This window comes from Sitophilus oryzae, unplaced genomic scaffold, assembly GCF_002938485.1.
Source record: "Sitophilus oryzae breed Bouriz unplaced genomic scaffold, Soryzae_2.0 scaffold_172_pilon_pilon, whole genome shotgun sequence".
Lineage (NCBI taxonomy): Eukaryota > Metazoa > Arthropoda > Insecta > Coleoptera > Curculionidae > Sitophilus > Sitophilus oryzae.
Genome location: NW_022146424.1, coordinates 3018000 through 3041334, shown reverse-complemented (window position 1 = coordinate 3041334; position 23335 = coordinate 3018000). Strand labels below are relative to the sequence as shown.

The 23335-nt window shown below is 30.7% G+C and overlaps 3 protein-coding genes across 8 annotated transcripts; 1 reads left to right on the top strand and 2 right to left on the bottom strand.

The window, feature by feature from the left end:
• Positions 1-231: 231 nt before the first annotated feature.
• On the bottom strand, positions 232-18245 carry LOC115881647 (TBC1 domain family member 20). 2 transcript variants are annotated; one of them, XM_030899217.1, is made up of 9 exons: positions 17994-18245; positions 17823-17942; positions 17592-17741; positions 17429-17523; positions 11837-12030; positions 9564-9742; positions 6743-6890; positions 4395-4604; positions 232-1604 (listed from the first exon to the last, which is right to left on the bottom strand). In XM_030899217.1, the coding sequence occupies exons 1-9, from the start codon at positions 18130-18132 to the stop codon at positions 1589-1591; spliced, it is 1251 nt and encodes a 416-aa protein (XP_030755077.1). In that variant the 5' UTR covers positions 18133-18245; the 3' UTR covers positions 232-1588. The 2 variants fall into 2 exon arrangements, with proteins under 2 accessions (XP_030755077.1, XP_030755076.1); XM_030899216.1 differs by having other exon boundaries at positions 740-1054.
• Positions 17051-20714, top strand: LOC115881646 (uncharacterized protein At4g17910). Of its 5 annotated transcripts, none has more exons than XM_030899211.1 (2): positions 17051-17225; positions 19380-20714. In XM_030899211.1, the coding sequence occupies exons 1-2, from the start codon at positions 17154-17156 to the stop codon at positions 20685-20687; spliced, it is 1380 nt and encodes a 459-aa protein (XP_030755071.1). In that variant the 5' UTR covers positions 17051-17153; the 3' UTR covers positions 20688-20714. The 5 variants fall into 5 exon arrangements, with proteins under 5 accessions (XP_030755071.1, XP_030755074.1, XP_030755075.1 ...); XM_030899214.1 differs by lacking the exon at positions 17051-17225 and adding an exon at positions 17619-17757; XM_030899215.1 differs by lacking the exon at positions 17051-17225 and adding an exon at positions 18435-19197.
• Positions 20707-23328, bottom strand: LOC115881645 (EGF domain-specific O-linked N-acetylglucosamine transferase). Its single transcript, XM_030899209.1, has 4 exons — positions 22074-23328; positions 21377-21983; positions 21212-21314; positions 20707-21104 (listed from the first exon to the last, which is right to left on the bottom strand). Exons 1-4 carry the CDS (start codon positions 22750-22752, stop codon positions 20928-20930), a joined length of 1566 nt encoding a protein of 521 aa, XP_030755069.1. The 5' UTR covers positions 22753-23328; the 3' UTR covers positions 20707-20927.
• Between the last annotated feature and the right edge of the window lie 7 nt (positions 23329-23335).

Below are 23335 nucleotides of genomic sequence, written 5' to 3'. Positions count from 1 at the left end.
TATACCAGTTCACGGGACACAAGTGTGGTCTGTGGTGCACACGTATTTAGAGTATTGCGTTTTGTAAAATAGATAACTCTTTTTTATTACTTTATCTTTTTTCAATTTTAAATCCTTTTTTTTGTTATATGTATATAGTAACATTTAAAAGAACAGTTCAAATATAAATTGTCCAAAAATTAACTGACGTTATACGAGGAAAAACAAAGTAACAAATAAGAATTTTTAAAGAAATATATTTCATAAATAAGCTAAATATCCCCACATACACATATTACATGAATCACCAACAGGTTTATATATCTATGTTTTTTACAATTTTACAAATCTAGCGGGCGCAGGTAATATTATATGTAAAAGTAAAAAAAAATAAGAACATTGAGTGAAAGAAACTTATTTATAAGCTGTTCTAGCACATCTTTGTCTGAATAATTCATATTTTTATACTATAACTTTAATTCCATTGGGTTAACAAAAATATTTTACACATGCTCATCCTTGGAAATAACTATACCAAATTAATATGGTATAAAACTATATTTTAATATAAGGAATCACCTAAATTTTTTCGCACTAATTCATTTTCATAGAGTATATCAGAGTTAGAATTTTATTTGCAACCTCTAAGCCAATTTCGAGCAAACAACAATTGGTTATAGTTGACAGATAAACAATGCCTTAAACGTTAGTTGTCAACCAATAGGTAGACAACTGACGTTTAAAGCATTATTTATCTGTCAACCATAACCAACGGTTATTCGCTGGAAATTGGCTTTAATCATTGTCTTTTTATTATCTTTGATTGTGTAACATAAATGCGCTAGTTAAACTTTAAAACAGATAACAAATAATCTTTCACTAAACGGTAACTACTAGGGACACAATAAAATACACATGCCTTAGTTCACCTAAAAATATTCTTAATAAAAAATGTACTTACAAAAAATTGTATTTATTAAGAACATCTTTAGATATATAACATATTTTTCTTCTTGTCTAATAGAAACCATTACAATCCTAGCGACCCGAGACCTGTTTTTTAGAGTCATTCAGCCTACACATGTAAAAAACAATAAAATTAATAAATGCAATCATAATTTCTATACATAGACAGACAGGGGCTCGAAAAGGACCAATAAATTAAAGAAAACATCACAATCAACAATACTTTTTGGTTTTTAATCATGGATTTATATTTTATGACAGGACGAAAAAGATTATCTACACAAGTTATGTAGGCATGCACGTTTCTCTAACCTAGCATTATCAAAAATAATGTTATTGGGTAGCAAAACGTGCATTCAGAGTTCATCAACTTTAAAAAAAATTATAAATAATAAATCCATTATCAAAAATTTAAACCTACGTTTATATAGAAAACAAAATAAAAAATGTGGTTCTTAAAAACGAGAATATAAATACAAGTAATTTATAAAAAATAAATATATATAGTAAAAGCACATCTTCGTGATCTTTTAACTAAGTTATAATGTAGGTATAAAATAAATATAAATATCGATAATATCTAAAAACTGGTATAAAACCTCTTATGTATCATGTCTCTTACAGATCCGGACGACACCATATGTCATGTTTTATATAGACTAAAAAACAGACAATAGTTTTAGATTGAAAGAAACGCAAAATTTGAATAATAAAAAGTATCAAATCAAAATTATCTGGTATATGTTTAACCTTAACTATTGCTTTTTTAGAAAATAAATATTATATTGTTATTGATTACCTGAATAGAATTTTACCAATAAAAATCAATAAGTTTATATCTATACCGGGTGTGTCTCAAAAGCAGCTCACCCCAATAACTTTTTTATTTTTTCAGATAAAAAAAAATGAGATTTGGTATGTATGTACACTATCGGACAAAAGTAGAGCAACACTTCAAGAAATATTTGCAAATCGCGATTTTTTAATTATACATGCATGATAATGTATACAAATACAATAAATTTAAAAACTACGAAGTAGGCTATGAGTATCCATGACAACAAGAATTTTTACTAACAAAACAAATGAATTTATTTTGACATTTAGTTTTAAATGCTTAATAGTAACGCGTCAAAAGTAGAGCAACATTCAAATAATTCATTCCAAAGAAGGGTTTTAGCAAAAGTAAAGCCCAAAATAATTCTGCGAGGTTTATTTTATGTTTTTTGAAACATTTCTATGCTGGATTAGTTATGCCAAGAGGAATTCCAATTTCAAAAGACTTGAAGCAAAGAGTTGTGAATGCAGTCATGGAAGGTAACAAACAAGCCGATATTTCAAGACAGTTTGTGTGTTACCCCGGTACAGTGTATCTAAAATAATTTCATTGTATAATAACAGGGGACACTTAGAAAAGTTGCCAAAATCGGGAAGGTCAAAGAAAACAACAGTAATGACTGACAGACGTATCAAAAGAATTGCTCAAAATGATCCTTGGAAGTCCGCACCTAGAATTATTGCCGAAATTCCAGAAATTACGGTTGGTATACGAACAGCACAAAGAAGATTAGTAGATGCAAAGTTATTTAGTAGACGTCCAGCCAAAAAGCCGTTAGTTTCGGAAAGAAATAGAGCAGCAAGGTTGGCATTCGCACGTCGGCATTTAAACTGGACCGTCAATGACTGGAAAAAAGTTTTGTTCAGTGATGAAACGCGCTACAAAATATTCAATTCTGATGGAATGAGACGTGTGAGGCGACCAATAAATACAAGGTTTAATCGTAAATACGTAACACCTACAATTAAACACGGTAAAGGCAGTGTATTTTTATGGGGTTGTTTCTCATGGAATGGGATAGGCCCTATACACTTTATTAATGACACGATGGACCGATTTATTTATAGGGATATCATGCAGAATGTCATGCTTCCTTATGCAGAATGGGAAATGCCACTGCGTTTTATTGTTCAACAGGACAACGATCCAAAACACTCTTCGCAAGTTGTTCAACAGTGGTTTAAGGAAAATGACGTTCGAGTCTTGCAATCCAGCACAATTCCCAGACCTTAACCCCATCGAAAATCTCTGGAAAGAAGTAGAACTTCGTATTCGTACCCAAATGTTTCCAAGTAAACAATCCTTGATAGATAAAATTAATGAAGTTTGGATAAATCTTCCCGAAAATGTCATTCAGAAGTTGATTGCTTCAATGCCGCGCCGTTGTCAGCAAGTTATTAATAATAATGGATATTCTATCAATTACTAATGTATGACTTTCAATTATTATTGTTCTTAAATGTGTTAAATATTTTTTGTTGAAATAAGACACAATAAAATTTGTTGAATACAATTTGTTGCTCTACTTTTGTCCATTTTTAAACTGATTAAAAGTACACCAAAATAGTACTAGTACTATAGTACTAGTACTAAAATAGTACTATAGTGTAAGGATAGTGTGTTAGTAAACATAGCCGAAATCACAACCTAATAATTTTTTTTATTCAAACATGAATAAAAATGAACTTTGTTGCTCTACTTTTGTCCGATAGTGTATATAACATAAATTAGGATTGATTGACGTATTCAATTGTTTTTGGTCACTTCCTCTTTCACTGGAAAGAACTACAACTTTTGATTTTTAAATAGCACCTTCTGTATATTTTTACTTTATTCGATAGAAAATGACCCTCTGAATAGAATAACATATCATATGTCAATTTTTGATATTTTCGCTTAAAAACAAATCGTATTTTAACTTTCAATCTAGAATGCCATGACTGTGTTAAAAATACTATTTTTTAATCAAGGACCCTTGGAAGAATAAATTTGACTGTCTAATGTTTTTCGTGTCTTGTCCTGGTCGGTTAAAAGATACCCAAATCGTATTTTTAATCATATCTCAATTTTTTCAAATGGAACAAGGGAGGCTCATTAACATATTTCAAATAAACCATATGTGAAAATAACAAAAGTTGACATATGATATGTCATTCTATTCAGAGTGTCATATTCTATCGAATAAAGTAAAAAAATACCGAGGGTGTCATTTAAAATTTAATTTTTTTTTTCATTAAAAATAAGAAGGAACATCTCTTTTTGTTATCTGAAAAAAAAATAAAAAAGTTATAGGGGTGAGCCACTTTTGAGACGCACTCGGTATAGTCAAAATTAAAGGTACAGTAAAACACCATTTAACAAACTTAACATTTTTATTCAGAGAAAACGCCGGATTGAGATATTCAAAAAAGAACAGAACGCTTATAAATAAATGCAATAAAGAAAGCTATAACTTTGAATTATATGTTTTTCTTTATACTATATGAACTACAGAACAATATCTAAAGTTATCCACCTTTATAAAAGATATGAAGGGTCTGTCAAGGTTTAAAAAATATATTTCTATATACCAAATAATTTTTTCGTGACTATCAATAAATATTCCACTCACCTAAAAAATTGTAGGGGTCCATTGGCGCCATATTTATAATAATACAAGTAGCCGATAATCACAGTGGCCGCGGCGAACACAAGTCCAAACTTGCTGCGCCTGTTGAACACGCACCACGCAGGCATATTGTTGTTAAATCGAATCCACAAGCTCTGCTGGCCCCTCAACCGTTTCCTCATCATCTGTTCGTTCCTCTTGCGCTCAGCCATTCTTAAAAGAAATTTGTGGAGTTATCCAAGGGTACTATGAAGATAAGCAGTACTCGATTCCTATACATTGTATAATTGACAGTTTTTAAGCATTGTTTTTTCATTGTTTATAAGATTACCAAAATTTACGGATAAAATATTTATATTGGCAACGCTGGTATCTGATAAAAAAGAATGGTCTGTGTTTTGATGAGTAGGATAACGATAAAGATACCCAGCTTACGTTATAACCCAGTTGAGAGAGAGAGAGAGAGAAACAGAGAGACAAAGAATTAAAGGGTTGCCAGTTCCTACGTACAGTAAGCATAATTAAAGATAACCATTAGTGTATCTCTATCATTGTCTTGCACGTTGAAATCCAGACCATCGATTTAAATGATCAGGTCTGTATACGATGTAAACACGTCGAAAATTTAATATTATCGAGCAGCCCCCCGTTTTGAGATAATAATTTTCTTGCCATCTCTAGAATTACAATTAATATTAATCAAAAAATATATGTACATATAAGTTTATGCTTAACAATAACTTTAATTAAAAAACAAAACAAATTTAAAGAAGGCGTCCATTCTTCTCAAAGAGACCTGGTTCAAATTAAAAAAGTAGAAAAAAGACTCGGTCTCAACGTTAATATAATGTTAAACTGTAAAGCCACAACAGTTTAACATTATATTAACGTTGAGACCGAGACTTTGAGTCTTTTTTCTACTTTTTTAATTTAAACAAAACAAAGGAAATCTCACAATTATAAACACAGAAAAAATATATAGTCTGTCCAATAAGAGAATATTATGAGTGATAGATACTGCCTTTTTTCATTTTAATTGAAAAATTGATTGTAGTTTCTGTCATTTTTTGGATGTAGTCTGTCAAAGACATCTCTTCTGTCACTGGACAGACTTTAGCTAGAATAAAAACTTAATATTTGTTATACCGCATACAACCAAAGAATTATCGAAAAAAGTTTAATCAGAATCAATTCAGCATGTCCAACACTCAAGAACTATATAAAAAACTACTAAACTAAAAATACTACCACTACATATCAAAAAACTCTTTTTAATATAGAAAGTTGCAAGTTTGAATAATAAAAAAAGCTTAATAATTATAAAATTCTAGAAATCAATATAATTTTTTATTCATAAAAAGTTTGCCGGACTTAAAATCCACAGAGCGTCAAATTTCTCAATGGTTATGATTTATATATTATTTTACAGTATACACGCAAAAACGTATACACTACACCTTCAGTGACCTTTTGGATATAAATAAATTATAATCTTTACAGGGTGAGTCTTAAATAAGTGCAAATATTTTCAGGGGTATATTGTAGGGGTGTATATTTTCAGGGGTATACTGTATATTTCGACGCCAGGAACATGTATATGGGGCTTTTTTGCTAAAAAAAAAGATGTTGAAAATCGTGCATTTTCTTTTAAGTTTCCCTGTATATTTTTCGAAAACTTTTTAGAACTGCCTGTTCACCACAAATTCTCCCACGATTTAATTTCTTAATCTCAGATATTACCACTGGCTTTACTTTATGGTTACGGCAATAAAAGGGATGCAAATACAGAAAAAATCCGGTGGCTCTCAAAATTTTTTCAAAAAAAAATATTTTTTTTTTAATTTTCAAACTTCAATAACTCGGTTATTTTGGATTTTTTGGATTTGGATTATCTGAAAAATGATAAAGAGAAAATATGTTTTTTTATCGAGATCTACTAGCCCTGAAAATATTTGCTCTTATTTAAGACTCACTCTGTATATACCTTCTGGATAAACTCCAAAATACAAAGTACAAGGTAAAAACAAAACGAATTCCAATTAAACAACGATATAATATTTATTAAAAAGTTAAAATCAATAGTTTTAAATAGAATACTTACACACAGTGAAGCTAAAACATACGAACTAAAAATATGTACAAATTAAGAAAACATTAGCACCAGTAAAAAATGTTAATACAACTTAATCTACAAAAAAGCAAAAGCAGGAAAATACTATCTACGTTTGTGTTTAGTTCTGGGTTTAGGCAATAAAGAAGCAAAAAGAAAAACGTAAAAGCTGATAGAGAAGACACTTTTAAAAACACCAAGCATTTTTTTAAACAAATACAACAAACTATAGTCTACGTACTCTCTATTAACTCGTTTCTTCACCATTTTCTCTAGCTTTTCTGGCGGGTAATCTCGATAGTATTTCGACGCGTTCACAAGAATTTTCTCAAAGTCCAGGTTGTTCGGTATTTGGGATAGTAAACAATGGATACTGGCCATGTCACACCCTAAAAATTAAATTATTTTTCTTTTAATGTCTGTGTGTACCATATAGGTAACACTCCTATAAGGCTATGATTCGATGAAATTAATTAATATGGAAATTATTTAAAATATATGATCTCACTACTAGGATGAAACAAAAACGATTTTTCAAACAGCGCCGGCGCCGCATTACATGTGATGCTGTATATAAGGAAAATATACCACGTGACTTGAGTACACAATAGTTCATACAAGAAATAGCCATCTTATCCGAAAGTCAAGCAGCATTAAAAGCGATTAACTCAGTAACCATCAATTAGAAGTTGGTCAAAGAATGTCTAGAGAAGCTGAACAAATTAGGCAAAGATATGTAAGTCCCCCACTCTAGATGTCAGCCCACCAAGGAATAGAGGGCAATGAAAAAGTAAACGCTCTAGCTAGAAAAGGAGCGGACACTCTACTAACTGGACCAGAACCGTTCTGCTTCCCAAGTAGAAACCAACTTAAAGTGGAAAGTGGAACTCAAAAACTACGGCGAATGCAGATTCTGTGGGGAAAATTGCGGAAACGCCAGAACACCTCATCACTGAGTGCGCCGAGATAACCATTCGTACCATAAAATTTGGTATGACTGATATTGGAGATGGAGAACTAACCTTTGTAAAACCGTCTCAGATACTGGCTTTTGTCAAAGCCCTGAGACTGTAATACCACAGATTATACAGATTATAAACTTTGTTTTTTCTTTATTGTTTTTCGTGGTTCCAATCTTCGGAATCGGGCACTAGTTAGGTTACTAGTTTGAGCACATAGCCCGCCCACTTATGGCCTCTAAAATTGCGCCTGACCGGCACAGTTATTAGAGAGATATCGGAAAACCGAATAGCGTCATGCAGTATTTACGCTTACCTTATCATGGTTACGATATGCGCGAGTCAATTTTTAACGCAACCATTGGCGTAACTACTGGGAAGCCTGGGGGTGCCGGACCCCCCCAGGTACTGCTGAGCACCCCCCAGAGAAATCCCGAATTATGACTCTTGGCCACGTATGAATTTTTATTTGCTTGCAGTAAAAATGACGTTTTCTAGTTTTGTTTAAAAAATGAGTTAATTTTTATTTTTTTAGAAAATTTGTGTATTTAAGTAATCCACGGGAACACGGTTTGATAACCAAGTCTATGAAATTTATTGATAGGGAAATTCATGTAAACGTTTTATTCAAAAAATTTGTTTTTAAAATTATTGTTCATTTTTAAAAAAACAAAAGCCTTAGGCCCTCCCTAGTATTAACCCCAGGCCCCCCCAGCCCCCCCCAGGCCCACCCCAGGATAAATTGCTAGTTACGCTAATGAACGCAACACCCGCTAATAACGTTACCGCCTGACGTAATTTGCGGATCAATTACACCAAGCGCTATTTCTAAATAACGTTTAAAAATTGCCTAAATGGGCATGTGCGGGTATTTGACAACCGGGGCCGGCCGGCGAGATCTTTTATTTTAGGTTATGTTTGAATTGTTTTGAATTATTACTTTAGTATTATTAGGTAATTTGATATTTAAGTAGCTGAGATTAGTTTTAATTAAATAAATATGGCCCAAAATATGGATTCCACCTCTTCCAATATTAAAGAACCTATAAAAGAGGCTTAGGTTTACAGCAGATGACGACTTAGCCCTCCTAAGAGAATCTCTGTTGCCCTAAACCCACTGGCAGACGTTGAACAATAAAGCACTGGAAGCACTTTAGCCCTTTAGTTTTAAAATACCTGGTAAAAAAAACAATTTCAAAGTTTTAAATTCAAAGTTAGGTTAAGTTTAAATAGCGGACGCGACGCGAACAGAATTCTTTCCGATCCGATAACTATAAATGAAGAGAGTTAATACCACCTCACGTAAAGGAAATAACACCTGGCCTTATTAACGTCCACGCACGCTATTCGGTTTAGCGATATCTCTCTATTACGCTGTTTATTGTTATTTTACGCGAGTTTATTTTTGCGCACAGGAAATTTTACTCGTTTGCACATCGTCATAAAAAACAATTTTCGTACCACGAATTATGGATAAGATTTTTATCTGTATACATATAGTATACCTAATCTGTGGTAATACTCGTTATAACTCAAGAAAGGGGGACACAATCAGGGTTCGGAAAACTACATGTTACTTTTAAAAACTACAGAAACTACATTACATGTAGTTAATGTAGTTTATGTAGAGGGTGTAGTTTATGTAACATATGTATGTAACTTTCAAATATCAAAGGTTTGAGGTGAGGTTATAATAAGTTGAAGATTTAGAAAAAACATAATGTATTCAAGAAAACAGAAGAAATATGGCTTTAAATATAACCATTCACATCATATTATTTAGACTCCTCATACAAAGCAGAATTATACATAATATCAATAGTTAGTTTATTAACGTAGTTTTCATGTAGTTAATGAACGGGAAAAGACGTAGTTTTTGAAGAAAAATTACACGTAGTTAATCAGGTAAATTACGTTTTAATTAACTACTTCCGAACCCCGGACACAATAGATCTGTAAGGTCGCGGTGATTAATTCCCCTCCTAAACATTCTACAAGGTCGCGGTGATTAACATCCCCCTCATACATTCTACATTCTAACCCTATACCCATTCTTATATGCTGGGGACACATAATTTTTAAATACAATGATATTTTACTAACCTTCTGCAAACACTTCATTTCTCCTATAAATGACTAAAGCTGTGGCTACATATAAAGGCATGAGCGGTGGTGCTGCCAAGAAATAATCATATAATCTAACGACATCTTTGTATTGGTTTAATGAATGCCCAAACCACGTTAAGAACCATGGCAATGCAAACATGGTACCCACACTCGCACTGAAAACATTTTTCATCTTCAATAGTTTGTTTCAATTATTATTCTTTATATTATAGATATATGATATATACAGGGTGGTCCGAACTGTATTCCAGATACTTTGGCAGCATATTCTGCAGATTAAAATAAGTAAAAAAGTTCTTATAAATATATGTCCTAAAATGCTTAGTTTCGGAGATACAGGGTGTAGAAGTTTCATTTTTACGAAATAATTTCTGAAGTAACGTCAATATTTGGATAAAAACTGGTGTCTGTTTTTTTTTTGGCATGAGAAATTTGATTTTGATGTCAATGTGACTCCTATTTGTAGGGGGCGCTACCCAAGACCTACATGTGTTTAACTGTTTTGAAGAGTAATAACTTTTCGTCAATACCTGTATAAAACTACTGAGTGACAAAATCCTAGATCATATATACTTACGTAGATAAATCAACGCCATTAGTTTAACATTAAAAAATATGTCTCCAACATCACGACATGCTATTTTCAAACCTTCTTTATTGCACTTATGAAACGTTCATAGGGTTTGTCTTTCTCGAGAACCTTACTTTGCGCATGCGCATTAAAAGTTGCACGTATTTCCAAAATAATTACAATTTTATACGGTTTAGAAAGTACAAAATTATACATTGTTATGGAAACCAACTTTCCATTGTCATCATATTGTCATAATCATATGTCACAATGTGGTAATAATCATGTCATAATCTTATTGTCATTGTGTAACGACGCTTGTTTTTGCGTTTTTTATTTTAAAAATTGTATTAATTACTCTTTTATCAACCGCTATTTATTGTTCAAAGCATTTTACAAATTTAATTTTTAAAATTAATGTTCAAATTTGGCGCGCGGACTCGACAGCGCGGGCAGGTCCTCGACAAGGTTAGATAGAGCAGAAGCACCGCGTGTGCAACAAAAAAAGAAGATAAATGGAAGTCGTTGATATGTTTGCGACAGTTTCCATAGTGATTTACTTATCGAATGTAATACTACAAGATGTTTCAGGATTACCGAATAATACTTTTACCTGACACGAAATGCGTTACCCGGCAAGTATGAGTGTCAGGCAAGTTGAGTGTCAGGCAAAGGTATTAAGTAATCCCGAAACATCGAGTTGTATTCAAAAGATTATACAACGAAATAAAGTACATATATTTCGCCATTTTGTAATAAGAATTGACGGATATTTTGTGAACTGACAGAAATGACTTCTGAATTAATATTTCAAAAAATGACAATTACAATATGGCCACCAAGCGATAATCACTTAAATGATTATCACTTATTAATTACATCCTTCTATATAGACAAAATATACATAGACTTGTATAATCCACGTAAGGATGTATATATGTCTCTTTGTAAAAATTGCTACGAGTAACCGATTTCAAGATATCTAAAATGCAAATAGTTAATACCTGTTATTATTGACAAAAAATAAACACACGTTAAGTAGATAGTTATTTGACAAATGATAAAGGGAAATTTTTATTTTTTAAATTAATCATAAATTTTTCCGCGAAAAAATGATGATAAAACGTTTCTCTGGAACTTTTAGCACAAACAAATTTAAAATTTATGATTTCAGTCTAATAACTATTTAGTCAACATGTTTAATTTATGTCAATGATGATTGGTATTGATAATTTCGATTCCAAATATCTCAAGAACCATTACCCGTAGCGATTTTTACCAAGAAATTTTTTTACGTAAAAAACGTTGTAAATTTATATTTTTTTACTCACTAGTTTTAGTTAGGTTAGGGACGAAAAGTTATTACTCTTCAAACCAGTTCAAAAATATGTAGGTGGCGCCTTCTACATGTAGGAGTCATATTGACACCAAAATTAAATTTATCAAGTCAAAAAACTACCAGAAACTAATTCTCATCCAAATATTGCCGTTACTTCATAAATTATTTGGAAAAAATCGAAATAAAAATGAAACTTCTACATCCTGTATCTCCGAAATTAAGGGTTTTCGGACATACATTTATACGAACTTTTTTACTTATTTTTATCTACAGAATATGCTGCTGAAGTTTCCGTAATACAGTTCGGACCACCCTGTATACTGTTAAATAGAGAATTACCTATCCATAAAGTTATGTAAATCTCTATCGACATTATGTAGCAAAGCGTAAATGTAGTTAAGCCTGTAATCTGTTTTTTCCATTGTTGGTTCCATGCATTCCCTTAAATTTTCCGTACTTAACTTTTCCATGATTCTAAATGCCACTGCTTCACCCACTACTAACAAGAATGTTATGGCTACGTCATGATATCCCTGAAATTTTAATAATAATAACCACATATTTTTATTAAATACAGAAACGATAAAAAATAGTACAAATTCACATCCTTTAAAGAAATCTTTAGATTCAGTAAGATAATTAAAATTATGTAACAGAGAGAATCAAAAATATAATATTAATATTTTAGTACATACATTTACAATAATTATTACAAAAGTGCGAGCCGAACTCGCCCACCGAGAGTTCCCTATATAGACTATATGTTTCATGATTTAATTCCATATAAATGTCTAGTTTTCAGATTTTTCTCTATACTTGTAGTATAAGACAGTATTACTCGTAATTTCAGTACGTAGCACTGAGTAAAGCTTTATGTTGGAGCTGCGATAAACGATAAAAGCAGTGAATTAGCGCTGCTCTTATCGTTGCTCAACTGCCAAGTGTGTCTCGACGCGTTGCTCCAATATAAGCACCTACATATAAATGAATATAATAATATTCTTTGCTTCGCTACTATCGCTGCTCTTATCGTTTATCGCCGTTTCAACATAAATGCACCCTATACGTTGATACGATGGTCCGACGGTGCTCTGATTGGTCATAGCGTTTTCGCGCCACTATTCATCCGTAAATATTTTACTCATTTATAAAACTATAATTTTACCACATCTAAACTACTGTTCTACCATAATCAGGGGTGGATGGGCCATATGGGAAAACGGGAAAATTCCCGGTGGGCCGGTAGGAAGATCGGCCGGTGGGCCGGTTCCGATCAGAGCTCAAAAAAAAGATTGATTTAGCAAAAACTAAATGGTTAATCTTCTAACTAAAGTTACGTAAGATTCTTAGTGACTGCCTAACTAACTAATCAACTAGGTCAATATAATCGTCAGTTGCTTTTAAACATAAACACCAATTTGTAAAATAACTATTGTTAGATGTCTTTCTCTGAGACACTTATAATTTTAATAAACATCTGTTTGTTGTTCCGTTTGAAATGTTTTATTATACAAGGTGAGTCTATAAGTGCACTTTATTTGTGCTGCTTTGTGCAAATATTTTCAGGGCTGGCTTATTAGATATGAATAAAAGAAACATAATATATTCTGACAAGACAGTTTCAAAATTTTGGAAAATCGGGGGCAAAAGAGATTTTTTCCGCCGAGCGAAAATTACCCTTACTTATATAGGGTGCCCCAGAAATAAGTGCAAGTATTTTAAGGGGGTAGATTTGGTCAATAGAAACATTTTTTCTCTTTACCGTTTTTCAAGTAAGTACAAAATAACCGAGTTATTTTACTTCGAAAATTTGAACAAAAAATGCTTTTTTGCTTAAATTTTGAGAACTTCTGGATGTTTTCTGGATTTTCTTTCATGTAAATTTAATCTACTACCTATGTTGCCATATTATCAATAAATTATGTTTTTTAACTTAAAAATAAAAAAATTTCCAAAATTTTTTTCAAAAAATTCGACAAATTTTCGCAAAAAAACTCGGTATTACCAAAAACTCATAGGTTTGTTTCTGAGGCCGAAATATACTACCAGTTAAAATACTTGCACTTATTTCTGGGACACCCTGTATATTAATAAATAAATACTTCGTTATGGTCATTTTGTTTTTGTGGATTCGGGCCGGTTGCCTGTTATTCCCGGGCCGGTTTCCACTTCCCCATCCACCCCTAACCATAATGTTTATGTTTAGTAAGGAAAATATCAATATACTTCAAAAAAGCAAAACTGTATCTTAAAAGGTATTTTTAGTGTGTAATAGATATACAAGGATAAACGATATGTTAAATGAAACAAATTTACTAAGTGTTTAGGTCAAATTTGTCTATTCTTAAATTTTAGCATCTATTTAACCTAGAAATAAGTATGGCAGACTTTTTTTTCGGGTTTAAAGTTGGTGTAACCCGGCCGTTCCAAATATGTTTAATTATTTAAAATTTTTACAGCGTGTTTATTAGATGATATTAAAAAAATATGTGTTAATTGCCAGACGAATTCAATGGGATTTAATACTTGCCAGACGCGGATAAAGATTTTAAATGAGCGCGATAAGAAAGTCTTACGAGTATCTATAAGCGCGAGAAAGATAGTTTATTGAGACCCGTCGGCAGCCGATGCGGCTGACGTAACAGCATTTTGGAGTCGTAAAAATTTTAAAAAAACTTACTAATATTGAATAAATAAAAAGAAACATTTTTTAATAAAAATGTATAATTGAAATCCTTTCAATAAGAAGACTTTTTAATTTAAGTATTTTGTATCTGAAAGAATAAAAAGACGAATAATTATTTAAAAATTAGCATAATATAAAATATATTTTTTTCAAACGTCACAAAAGTATAATTATTATTATACTTTTGTGACTTATTATATTATTATAAATTTTTGCGACCTGATTGACAATATAAAAAAGTCATTTTAACGCCTAAGCATAAAAGTAAAGCACTTTTACTCAGTTTTGAATCTATTTAGAAAGATTAACAATGGTACTTTAATAAAATTCCAGAATACATACTTATTTTTTTAGCACTGTACATGGTACCCTTTTGTCGGGACTACGTTTTCTGGTAAAACCACTTCTCTAAATTTTAAACTATGTTGTTGGTGCACTTTTAAAAATTCTTTGCATTTTTGTAGTCTGCCTTCATCAAAAACAATAACTTTGTCACTAGTAACTTTTTTACAAACTACACAACTTAAATGTTTTTTATCCATTGTGATTTAGTAGTTAGTAGCGAAATTAGTAGTTTCTAAAATATGTATTTGCAGTAATTATTCTAAACTATTTACACTATGCACATCAATATTTAATTTATAAATACATATTTGTACAGCTGGTTCCAATAAAATTGAATACGATTTAAAACATATTTTTATTATTTCGGGCAGTATATTCTATGATACCAGTCCCCCATTTCTCTATTCATGTCATGTTGACGTTCTGAAAAATTTATTTGCCACTTTGTCAACAGCAAAGTTGTTTTATACAATGTCACAATAACCTTAACATGTCAAAATACTTGACACATAAATATACACTGCCCAAATATTCGAGAAAAATGTGTAAAGAGTCGTATTCATTTTTTTTGGAACCAGCTGTACATGGTAACTTGATTCTAACAAAATAATCTCTGAATTAAAAGCCTGCAAATAATTGAAATGAAACCGAAAAAAAATTGTTTTTATGAAAATTTGAAGTACTCCAAAATACTGTTACGTCAACCGCATCGGCTGCCGACGCCGCGACCGGGTCTCAATAAACTATCTTTCTCGCGCTTATAGATACTCATATAAGACTTTTTTGTCGCGCTCATTTAAAATCTTTATTCGCGTCAGGCAAGTATTAAAACCCGTTGAATTCGTCTGGCAATTAACACATATTTTTTAATATCATCTAATAAACACGCTGTAAAAATTTTAGTATGCTAAAGTCTGTTTTCCAGGTATAATAATTAAACATATTTGGAATGGTCGGGTTACACTTTAAACCCGAAAAAAAAGTCTGGCATACTTATTTCTAGGTTAAATAGATGCTAAAATTTAAGAATAAACAAATTTCAAGTTGCCTAAAGAATGTTTTTTGGATTTATTTTTTTGCAAATGTTATGGGCTACGCAGTAGCGAAATACCCCCAACGCCCCAGCCAAACTTAGGATTCTGGGTTCACAAGTTATTATTTTTATAACTTTATTTTTTTTTTGTTATTCTAACTTGCCTAAAATATGTTCTCTAAATATGTCGCCAGCTCTCCGGCTATTACAGCGCGAAGCAACGCTGAGCTACTGGGCTTAGTCAGAAACCAAAGTGCGAAGCATGTATGAGTGGCGGGGCCCAACGCATAGGGGCCGGCATGAAGCACACGCGCCTCGCGTGGCAATCAACGTGTTAAAACAAAAAAAAGGGTTGTACCCAGATCATATTGTAGATACATTACAATTTGTACAGGATGTACATTGCAACAATACTAGAGCCAAATCTGATTTTTATATACCAAATGAAACCTCGTCTTTTGTACAAAATAGCCTCTTCCATCAGGGGTTAGTAGAATTTAACAGTTTGCCATTAGAATTAAAATGTATAAATAACATAAGTAGGTTTAAAAGTAGACTGAGATCTCATATTGTTGGTAATGTTAGCATATAGGAAATTGAATATTTAGTTTTACTTTTTTTGTTATTGGCTATTTGTTAGATAAAACCTGATATTACAATATTGTTAGCATATAAGTAATTGAATATTATATTGTTACTTTTTTTGTTATTGGTTAGCTTTGGCTATTAATAAAGGATTTATTTATTATTTTTAGAAAATGCTAAATTTCAGTATAGCAAAACAATTGTTATTGGCGCTATGATTTGTAAAGAAGTAGTTCTAATTTATGTATGGCAGTTTTATAAAGATGGAGAAATAGATACAAGTAAATATATTTCAGTTGGATGGTATATGGTATTCAAAATATATTAATGAATCTTAATTTTCTCTATATATATTAATCTCTAACATAATTTTCAACTCTTATTAAGTATGTCATATACCTATCACATCATAGTTGCTATAACAAGAAGTAGTAATAATCAAACTTTCACATGACTATTAAGCAATATATGAAAAAACTTCTTTCATTTGTTGTATATCTATAAAAATTCATTTCATCTATAAAAATTCAATCATCACATTTTTTAATAATTAAAAAAAAAGGAAATAATAAACTTTACCGGCACCATTCGAATAATAAATAAAAATTATTTCAGTAGTGCCCACTTTATTGTTGACTCCCATGTGCAATCTATTTCCAATTACAGTAAATACCAAATGCATTTTTATGCACTTGAAAACTAAGTCAAATCGATTAAAAGTAAATTTTCGCCAATCAATTACAACAAAACACTCTGATAAATATATCTAAAATCAATAAAAATATTCGGGTAATTATAGAGTTCTTTGCAATTATTTATGTTTTACTTAAAAAAAATCATGGATGCTTGAAAATGCAACAAATACTTCAAGATTTATCAGACATAAATTTTATGTTTACAAAACTATAAAAAGAAAACATAGCAGAATAATATTATGTATTACCTGTGTGTGTAAAACTGATATTATTTGTAGGTATAAAATTTAAAAATTATCAGTTATATATTAAATGTCTCCAATAAACAGAAAAATTTCAATCAATGCAAGTGTAAACAGTTTTGTTAAATGGCTTAATATTAAGGTAAGTAATATATTATGTTGAACTTACTACCGATTACATCAAGACGCACCATACACAATTATTAAGACATTTTTATGAAACAGATGTTGAAATAAGAGCACTTTTTATTATAAAACTAAATTTGTAATTGGTAATTAAATTTTATATTCCTTATAAATGATAGAAATTTTTTTACAATGGACAAATCATTTAAATTGGCTTACCTGATAATATCGTAAATGTGGATACTTCATTATAACCCTTAAAATTAAAACAGTCAATTGATCCTGTAATGCTACCCTTTGTTCATATGGAATACCTAAAAAATATGATTTGGTTGAAAAAAATTGACTTATATAAATATATTAAATTTATTTGTTGTCTGACCTGGAGGAAACCTTTTCAGAGATCTATTGACATCTAAAATTACTTGCTGATACTCTGGGTGATCTGACAGCTCTTCCAGAGATGGAATTTTTTCATTTGTACTGGGATCAACTTCAAGTAATAAAGGCCAGACTTGATATCTCAAGTCATCTAAAATATAAATTTGGTAACTATGTGATTAAAATTTAGACATAGTAAACTTATTATGTTAATATTTAAATATGTATATACCTCCAACTAATCCAAATTTACTTATCGCTAAGTCCTTCCATGTTTTAAGGGTAGTATATTTACTAATTAATGCTTCCTCGATATCTTTGCGTTTTTTCTTTTCTTCGTCGCTTTCTACCTCTAAAAATATATAATATAATATAATACGTCTAAATAAATGTTAGTACAAACCTCTTTCAAATTTCAACTCTGATCTTGTATCAATTAAAGCTTCATCTTCAAAACTATTTTCTGATAACCTGTCAGAATTACTATTAACTAAATACGTTTCTTCATCTAAACTACTAATCTCTGAATCAAAATTTTCCATTTTTAGCTATCCGTGTTAAGATTTAACATCATTTAAACTTTATAAAAACAGGGAAAACTGAAAAAAATATTTATAAGAAAAATTGATAACCTATCGCATATGTCAGAAATCAGCTGATAACTGTTTAGACCATAGCCATAGATAAAAGAATGTTGAGACTTTTAGACTGGGCCCCATAGAATTTAGACAAAGCTGTACCCATAGAAGACTTTTGTTATATCATATATAAATTATATATGATTAACATAAAATCTACGCTGTGGTTTAAAAGCAACTGTCAATTTAAATAATTTAAATTTAAAAATATTTAAAAATATTTGAAATTTTTGTAAAAATGGCTAATTCCAATAATTACGATATATTCAAAGAAATAGAAGACATAATTGATGCTCAAAAACGGCTTGGTCAATATAATGTGTACCATACTAACAAAACGCCGACTTCTAAATGTGTATTCTCAAATAATTCGAGTGATAGACCTCAGACAGTAAAGTTTAACGAAGTATCTTTTATGCTGAGCGACCAAGAGTCCTTACCAGGATCAAGTGAAATTAAATACACAGATTCAGAAATTACTATAGTTAAAGTTAAATGTAACAGCGATGTTTTTAAGAAAACGTTAAGCACATGGGACATGAATGACATTGCCATTCCAGGAGATGGCTCGCATTTAGGAGAAAGCCCTTCCTTAGTAAATTTAGCAACTCTAGTTACGCAAAATGTTCAATGCGAAGGTGACGATGAATACTTGGTCCCTATTTCATCCTGGGATCCTGTAACAAAGGAGGATGATTTACCCTTCGGGTTAAAATGTTGTTCCGATAGTAAGCTGTATGAATGTAACATATTAAAGAACACTGCTACCGATCCAAATCTCTATACTAAATTTATAAGTTCTGATAGTAGTTCTCAAACCGATATCAAAATTGAAGATTTGTTAAATAAATATCGTGTCTCCAGTTGGGCGGGAAAAAGTTCAAAAATTGTGCGGAAACACTGTCAAAATTTAAAAGATGCGGAATCTGACAGACGCCAGAACCAAAACAAAAATAAAAATGAATAAAGGTTAGAAAATGCTGAAAATAGGCCCCGCATCAAATATTTATGTAAAAAACGAACTTAAAATGTCACTAAATTTAGAAATACATCAATAGTTTTAGTAAGAATTTAGAAGTTCACTTGTAAATGTATATCTAATGAAAAATATAGATATTCTAGTCCTAGTAATATTTTATCTTTGATTTTAGATGTCTGGGGATGCCGAGGACGCAATAGAAACTTTTCTGTTAGTGGTACCATCATTTTTCTATGTCGTATTAGCAACTACACTTCCAGCATTCCTACCATACTCAAGTAAACAGCTGAACTTTACAGTTGAATTTATAATTATTGTCATTCCGATCATATTGAATGTAACAGTATTCGCCAATATATCAGGAAACATTTTGTTTATTATATCCTTGATATTATTCACGTTTGTAGCTTTAATGTTGGTTAACACTTTATATAAACCAACTAGTAAAGAAACTAAAATAACAAAACCGCTGTTAAACAGAGAAAATTTTGTTACTAATGTTCGATCAACCATTAATCTTATATCAGTGGTAGCTATATTAGCTGTGGACTTTAATATATTTCCTTCCCGATTTTCAAAAACTCCAAGAACAGGTTTCAGTCTTATGGATTTAGGTGTAGGCTTGTATGTTTTTGCTAACGGAATCGTTGCACCCGAGGCAAGGGGTAAAAAAGATCCAATAACGAACTCAATTAAGAGCTCTATCGCTCTTATAATTATCGGCATACTGAGACTTGTTTCAACAAAAGCTACACATTATCATGTATCGGAAATGGAATATGGCATCCACTGGAATTTTTTTATTACATTAGCTGTAACTAAAATACTGTCTTCATGTATTCTGAATATTTTCGATGTGAATTATATTTATATTAATGCAATATTGTTAACAGTAGCTCATGAAACTCTGTTACAAATGTTTTTAAAAAGCTGGATATTTTCAACTGACAAAAGAACAAATTTAATATCAGCTAACAAAGAAGGAATTGTATCCAGCGTAGGCTATGTGAGTTTGTACTTATTCTCTCTCTATTTTAGTTACAGTTTAAACAAAATGAAAACACAGCATAATAAGAATAAACTGTTTTTCATTTGGATCATAAATTCTCTTTTAATAACTTGCTTCTGTACATATAAATTTGAGGTATCTAGGAGATTAGCAAACTGTGGCTATATTGCATGGATATTATTTATTGCTATTTCTATGACATGGTTATTTTATCTCTGGGATAGTTTAAAGAAAAATAGTTTTGTAAATTTCAACTTAAATTGCTGTCCTTTTATATTAGAAGCTATAAATTCTAACGGTTTAATATTTTTCCTTGTTGCAAATGTACTAACTGGATTAGTTAATCTAACAATTACAACAAATTTAGTTAGTAGTATGAATTCTTTAATAATTTTAATTGTATATATGCTGATTAATTGTGGTTTAGCTTCTGTATTGTATAGCTCTAAAATTAAATTGAAATTATTATAAAATAAAGAAATTATTTTTATTAATCAATATTTATTATTGGATTCGAGTAAAAAGTCTACATTATTCAAGTAATATAACAATATAATTTAAAACATATTTGACAAAAAAAAGACTTTATTAGAAAATGATGAGTACGCTTAATTATAACAATAAGAAATTTTAAGTTTTATATATTTGATAAAAAAAATGTTAACTACTATTATATGTTAAAAAATATGAGATTTTTTAAAATATCACTTCTCAGAGTTCATCATGGAGATCATTATTTTGGTCCTCAGGACTTATTTTATTGAGAAATTCTTGATAAGAAGCCTGATTTTTGACATAATCTGTGGCTTCTTTCAATAATCTTTTGAATTCCTCCACGTCAAATGAGTAATTAGCAAATTTAGCATGTGCTGCACCTTCGTGGGAGTCCTAGAAATTTTATTTTGAAATTATTAAATTAAAAAAATACCACATCCATGAACTAAAGTATTATCTTATTTATTAACATCGTTTTTTTAAATATTCGAGCTTCTTACATCTGTTTCTGAAGATAATTTTTCTGTGTTCTTCCATGTCACATAATGAACACCTCTTAATCTAGCAAGATCTGCATAACAATTTGCATCCTCACAGTTGTATCTAAAAGATCAATACACAATTATTATTAATACTCTAAATGTGACAATCTCTATATGACTTACAATTCAAATACTGCAGCCCAGTCAGGCAAAAACAGCAAATGAGTTAAACCTGCCCCATGGATGCCTACAAGCACATCAGAATTGGCACTAATCTCTAATTGTTTTTTAAATGGAATATTCCTGTTATATATCACTCTGTTCACTTCATACTCATCATTATCTTTGATTGAATCTAATAAAGCTTCTTCATTAAGCACCCTTCTATATTTTGTGTCTCTGGACAGAAAAGTAATTTTAATTTTTCTATTAATTCTTCTATAAATTGGTATTTTTAGACGATGTAGCATATGCTTTGAGAACGCATGAAACAATCCGCTTTTTCTGCAGCCATATATCAAAGGAGTATTATAATATAATCCAAAAATCATTCTGGGAAGCAACGGAAAAATTACATTTTTGAAACATACTGTTTCTCCTCTAAAAGTTTTCAAATCCCACAAAGGATGTTCTGTAAATGCTTTCCAGGAGTCCTCAAACAGGGATCTGTATGTAAAAGTTTCCCATATAAGTACATGAACATCAGTAGAGAAGGCTTCTGGGCCTTCATTCAAATGCAATGATGCATATAAGTTTAAAAAATCACAGAAATGATGATACATATTAATAGCTAAAAATATTTGTTATGAGTATTTAATAATTGATATATGAATATGTATGTAAGCTGATATATAAACTATTATAGGAGAATAATACATACTGGCATCAATTTTCATAATATAAGTAGGTTTTTCTAACACTACATCACAGTCTCCATTAGAAATTATTGGTCTATGTTTAAGTTTACTAAAATATCTGATTTCTGGGCCCCAACTTTGCAAAGCACTAATATGATCGGCTTGTTTATCCAACTCTTTTTGATTCAAATCACAATATCCCCCAATATCACCATGGCTTAATACATCCATTTTATATCTGATTGGATCTGGACGACTTGCCAACTGTGTAAAATTTATCATAATATTTCTACCTCTACAGTATCTCAGATGATCTGAACATTCTAGAATACTATCATCTTGAAATAAAGGCTCACATAACACTTTCAACTCCTTGATCTGTTGTTTGACAAAACCAAAATCTCCTTGTGTATAAAATGTATTTTCTTGATCAAACTTTGTTTTTACCCAACCCTTGTGATCCCCCGGACATTCTGGAACTGAATATTGATTACCCCACTGATGGTCTAATTCATAACCCCAATATTTTTTTTCAGTTAAGTATTCTTTATACGGACATTCTGTATCTATTCTACATTTTTCTGCGATTTCCGGATTTGCAGTAAAGTAATATGGCACGTGCTCTGGAGGTAAATTAATTGTAGAATAATTGCAAGTTAGTACCTGTATAAATTTTAAGAAAATAAAAATAATCAACTTCATTTTTTTTAAATCTACATGCTACTATTGCATAAAAAATTGTAGGATGACTAAATTTAAAATTTCCATTCAGTGTATCCCTCCTACGATCTATGAATAATGAAATATATTCCTTCTGGGCATCTTTCTTTGTGAAAATAGAAAGTAAAACACTGACAATTGTATGTATTTTATTTTCTTCTATCTTCTATTAAAATATATCATAATGTTTACAATTTTAAATTTTAATTGGTTATTTACTCCAAACTTCAAATTCTTCTCATTATTTTTTTGGATTTTACACATTCGTTGGTCTCCTTGATCATATTCATATATGATAAATAGTTGGTAATTGGTAACAATATAAAACTAAATGTTCCTAAATATCAGGCTGTACACTTTTTTAACCGGCACAAAAAATTACTATTTTTTGTGCCGAAATTCAAACGCTTTTTATCATTCTGTTAGAAGAAATAAGAAATCGTGAACAATTTGGCTACCCCGTTGACTTTAAATTATTTAAATAAAATAGAATTTAAATACACAATTTACATTATTCAAAAATTTGTTGGCTTAATATTTTCTGCAGGGGGGTGACAGTGAAATA

Excerpts from the sequence above, each read along its gene's own strand:
- LOC115881646 (XM_030899211.1), top strand. The coding sequence starts at position 17,154 with ATGTCTCCAATAAACAGAAAAATTTCAATCAATGCAAGTGTAAACAGT. Across the intron at positions 17,226-19,379 it reads TTAAATGGCTTAATATTAAG|ATGTCTGGGGATGCCGAGGA; the intron begins GTAAGTAATATA and ends CTTTGATTTTAG.
- LOC115881647 (XM_030899216.1), bottom strand. The coding sequence starts at position 18,132 with ATGGAAAATTTTGATTCAGAGATTAGTAGTTTAGATGAAGAAACGTAT. Across the intron at positions 17,742-17,822 it reads TAAATTTGGATTAGTTGGAG|ATGACTTGAGATATCAAGTC; the intron begins GTATATACATAT and ends TTTATATTTTAG. Across the intron at positions 4,605-6,742 it reads AAGAAACGAGTTAATAGAGA|AATGGCTGAGCGCAAGAGGA; the intron begins GTACGTAGACTA and ends ATTTCTTTTAAG.
- LOC115881645 (XM_030899209.1), bottom strand. The coding sequence starts at position 22,752 with ATGAAGTTGATTATTTTTATTTTCTTAAAATTTATACAGGTACTAACT. Across the intron at positions 21,315-21,376 it reads TGGGCTGCAGTATTTGAATT|ATACAACTGTGAGGATGCAA; the intron begins GTAAGTCATATA and ends TTGATCTTTTAG. Across the intron at positions 21,105-21,211 it reads AATTATCTTCAGAAACAGAT|GACTCCCACGAAGGTGCAGC; the intron begins GTAAGAAGCTCG and ends TAAAATTTCTAG.